At 34.9% G+C, this 3,054-nt stretch overlaps 1 protein-coding gene across 2 annotated transcripts in view; it reads right to left on the reverse strand.

The window, feature by feature from the left end:
• LOC117178946 (proteoglycan Cow) overlaps nucleotides 1-519 on the reverse strand; it is a 36,660-nt gene extending 36,141 nt beyond the window's left edge. For both annotated transcript variants that reach the window (XM_033370525.1, XM_033370524.1), the window contains exon 1: nucleotides 44-519. In XM_033370525.1, coding sequence (XP_033226416.1) covers nucleotides 44-151 — 108 coding nt within the window. In that variant the 5' untranslated portion in view covers nucleotides 152-519. The remainder of the gene's footprint in view (nucleotides 1-43) is intronic.
• Between the last annotated feature and the right edge of the window lie 2,535 nt (nucleotides 520-3,054).

A 3,054-nucleotide genomic window follows, 5' to 3' on the forward strand; every position in this document is an offset into this window, starting at 1 on the left:
GCGTGTAGGGAAAGGAAAAATAGAAAGAGCGGCATGAACCGACCTCGTCGGCGAATTCGAAATCTCCGTCAAACTTCCTTTTGGCCTTTGCCGCGACAGTGACCGCAACAAAAAGTGCAACGACGGTCAGAAGAATCCAGGAAAATCGCATCTTTACAGTTCTGTGTGCCTCACTTATATTGTCACACCGTCAGGAGGCACTGGACACACGATAGTATCGATTGTACGAAACGCGGCGCTCTACGCGCGACGCCTCGTACCTACAAAGTCCGTTGAATTAGGAGCTTTCCGGCGAAACTAGCATGAACAACTTTCAATATATCCGCACAAATCGCGGCACAGCAAATGAAAAAAAATGCGTGACAATCGGCTGCAGCCGAGAGAAAGGTATGACAAGTTGTTTGACAGGCGGGAGGATGGCTTGTTACGCACGTTGCGCGCGTGTGCGAGAAAATCAACGAACTGCCTCAGGTCTCCTCGGCTATAGCCTGTTTACTTGGACGTCGCTGAATTTTCCTCTACTACTCGCTTCCATGAACAAACTAGGAGTAACAACTGCGCGTGAGCAAGAGTAGACCTGAGCCGGTCGGACCTGAGCAGAAGCCAGAAAGAGCGGATAATTTCTTGCTTTAGCAGAGTCGTGCTTGCGACGCCATTGGCCGGATACCGGCAGCAATGATGTGAAGAGAGACAAGGCGTCGCCTACAGCTTGCGCCGTCAACGGCGTCAACACCGTCAACCCTCCGCATCTAAATTTTTCATCGACTGCATACGACTACCTACAACATCCACAGCTACAGCTAAACCTACAGGAGAGTGCAATCATTGCTGATACATTTTTTAAGAGAGTGTCAATAGAGTTGATATAAAATGATAAAGTAGTTCTCCAACTTTTTAAGTGTTGATCTCTCTCTCTTCCTCTCTCTCTCTCTCTCTCTCTCGGGACTCATATTTCTTTCATGCATAGTGTTTAGAGATGAAAATAAGTATGGAAAGTTTGGGATGAGTTCATTTGGATTAATGACACTAAAAAAGGTTTTAAACTTACATCTTATGATAAGCAAGAAAAGAAAAATTAATTTTACACTTACCATACAAGTTTTGCAATGTCACGGTTACAAAATAATAAAAGTCCAAACATTTTCATTTATATACTCTTTCCTAATTGCTGTATTAAGATTTGTTTCGGTAGATCTCAATACTTTTGAAATTTGTATTTTAAATTGAAGTGTTTGGTTACAGGTTTCAACGTATCCGTAACAACAAGAAACTGAACAGTGTTGTAAAAACCCTTGTTAATACAGGCGTTCAAGGAAATTATGGTTTAAAAATGTTATATTCCTTAAAAGTACATAATTTTTCATTGTTTAATTTGCACAGGACTAATTTATGTATAAGCTGAAAAATGAAACCAACAATGATTTGGAATTACATTTACTTTAAATTATTAATAGACAAAACGAACAATCTTTAAAGTGCGACATCAACTTATCCAAAGATCTAAAAAATGTCTCAATTTGAATAAAGATTTTAAGCTCTCGAAGAAAGGGAGGAGCAAAACTTAGATCCCCTTCTTAAGAAAAAAAACCCTAAATGACCTCTAAAAGCTTCCACTGGAATCACCCCTGTTAGTTTGGCAAGTTTCTTCTACAATTAAGGGAAACCACCCTACAGTAAATAAAGATTTACAGTAGATAACCTTAATTAACTGAAAAACTGGAAAAAATTGTTAATTATTTTTATCATTCTAACATTTCAGCAAGGGTGCTCTATTTTCTGACAAAGTTTCATTGCAATTTTATGAATAATTCGGGTGTGAGAGCAAAATATTGATTTTTAACCTGAAAAAATTTTGCCTCTTCATTATTTATACTTTTTACCTTGAAACATTTTTGTGCGTATGTTTATGTATTAAAATCAAAGCCTGAAGTTTAATAAACAATATTTATTGATATCAGGTATTCTTTCTTTAATATTTATAAATATTTAAGGACTTTTTATTGGACATTACATTTTCTAACAATAGATAGCCAACAGTAGGTAATCTCAAAATTGCGAAAAAGTTTGCTGTAAAAATTGGCAACTCTGCGACTATCTGGCAGTTGTTTTTAATTAAATGTTGGTTTTCTTTCCTTATTTTGATTAATGAATATTTAAATTTAAGTTGTTGTAAATAATAAACCAAGAAAATATTGAGAGTCTTTAAAAAATATATTATTTTTAGGATTAAGGTGTGTACAAATTATGCTCTTTTCTGTCATCATAAGTCAGGTTAAATCGTATGAAGATTAAGCATCCTAAACCAATCGTACCAATCTCACGTAATATCAAAAATCTAATTAAAATGTTTAATACCGCTAAATGAATAATTTTGTGATACTTTTTTCTATAAGATATTCAATTGAATGTGTGAGCCTAATTTCAAAGAGAAAATGTTTCTTTATTTTTGGAAACAGGTGCAGCTAAAATGCTGTTGATTTTTTTCCTGTCTACTTTAGGGTAATTTCCTCTACTTGAAAATTAAATTTTTTAAAACTAATTTCTAAAAATATTTTACCATATTCTTTATATTTACATTTCGATAACATATTAAACGTTTTAAAGTTTCTTATAGAAATAAAAGAACAATTTTTCTGAAGATCTAGGTTACTGAAAACAGTATTAGGGATTTACGAAATTAAAGAAATAAAAAATAAATTAATACTATCTAAAATCAAGACTTCCATATGAGAAAAGTGAGAAAGGGAAGTTTACGAGTCTCTATACTGGGGGGGGGGGGGGGGGGGGGGGGGGTAGATTTTTAGATTAATCTAAAATTCCCGTGCTGCTTACTTAAATGAAACGTTCATTCCGCAACACCAATGTGATTCAGATCGCTAATGAATCTCTTTATCAATCAGCCTGGGTAAAGAGCATCAAAAAGTCTTCATGTATCACAGAATACACAAAAATAATTATCAAGAAAAAGATAAGAGTAAAATTAACGCAATTGACATGAGATTCATGCGCATAATAAGCGGGAAATCCCTAATGGACAAAGTAAGTAACGAGATA

The sequence above is a fragment of the Belonocnema kinseyi genome, chromosome 8, assembly GCF_010883055.1.
Source record: "Belonocnema kinseyi isolate 2016_QV_RU_SX_M_011 chromosome 8, B_treatae_v1, whole genome shotgun sequence".
NCBI lineage: Eukaryota > Metazoa > Arthropoda > Insecta > Hymenoptera > Cynipidae > Belonocnema > Belonocnema kinseyi.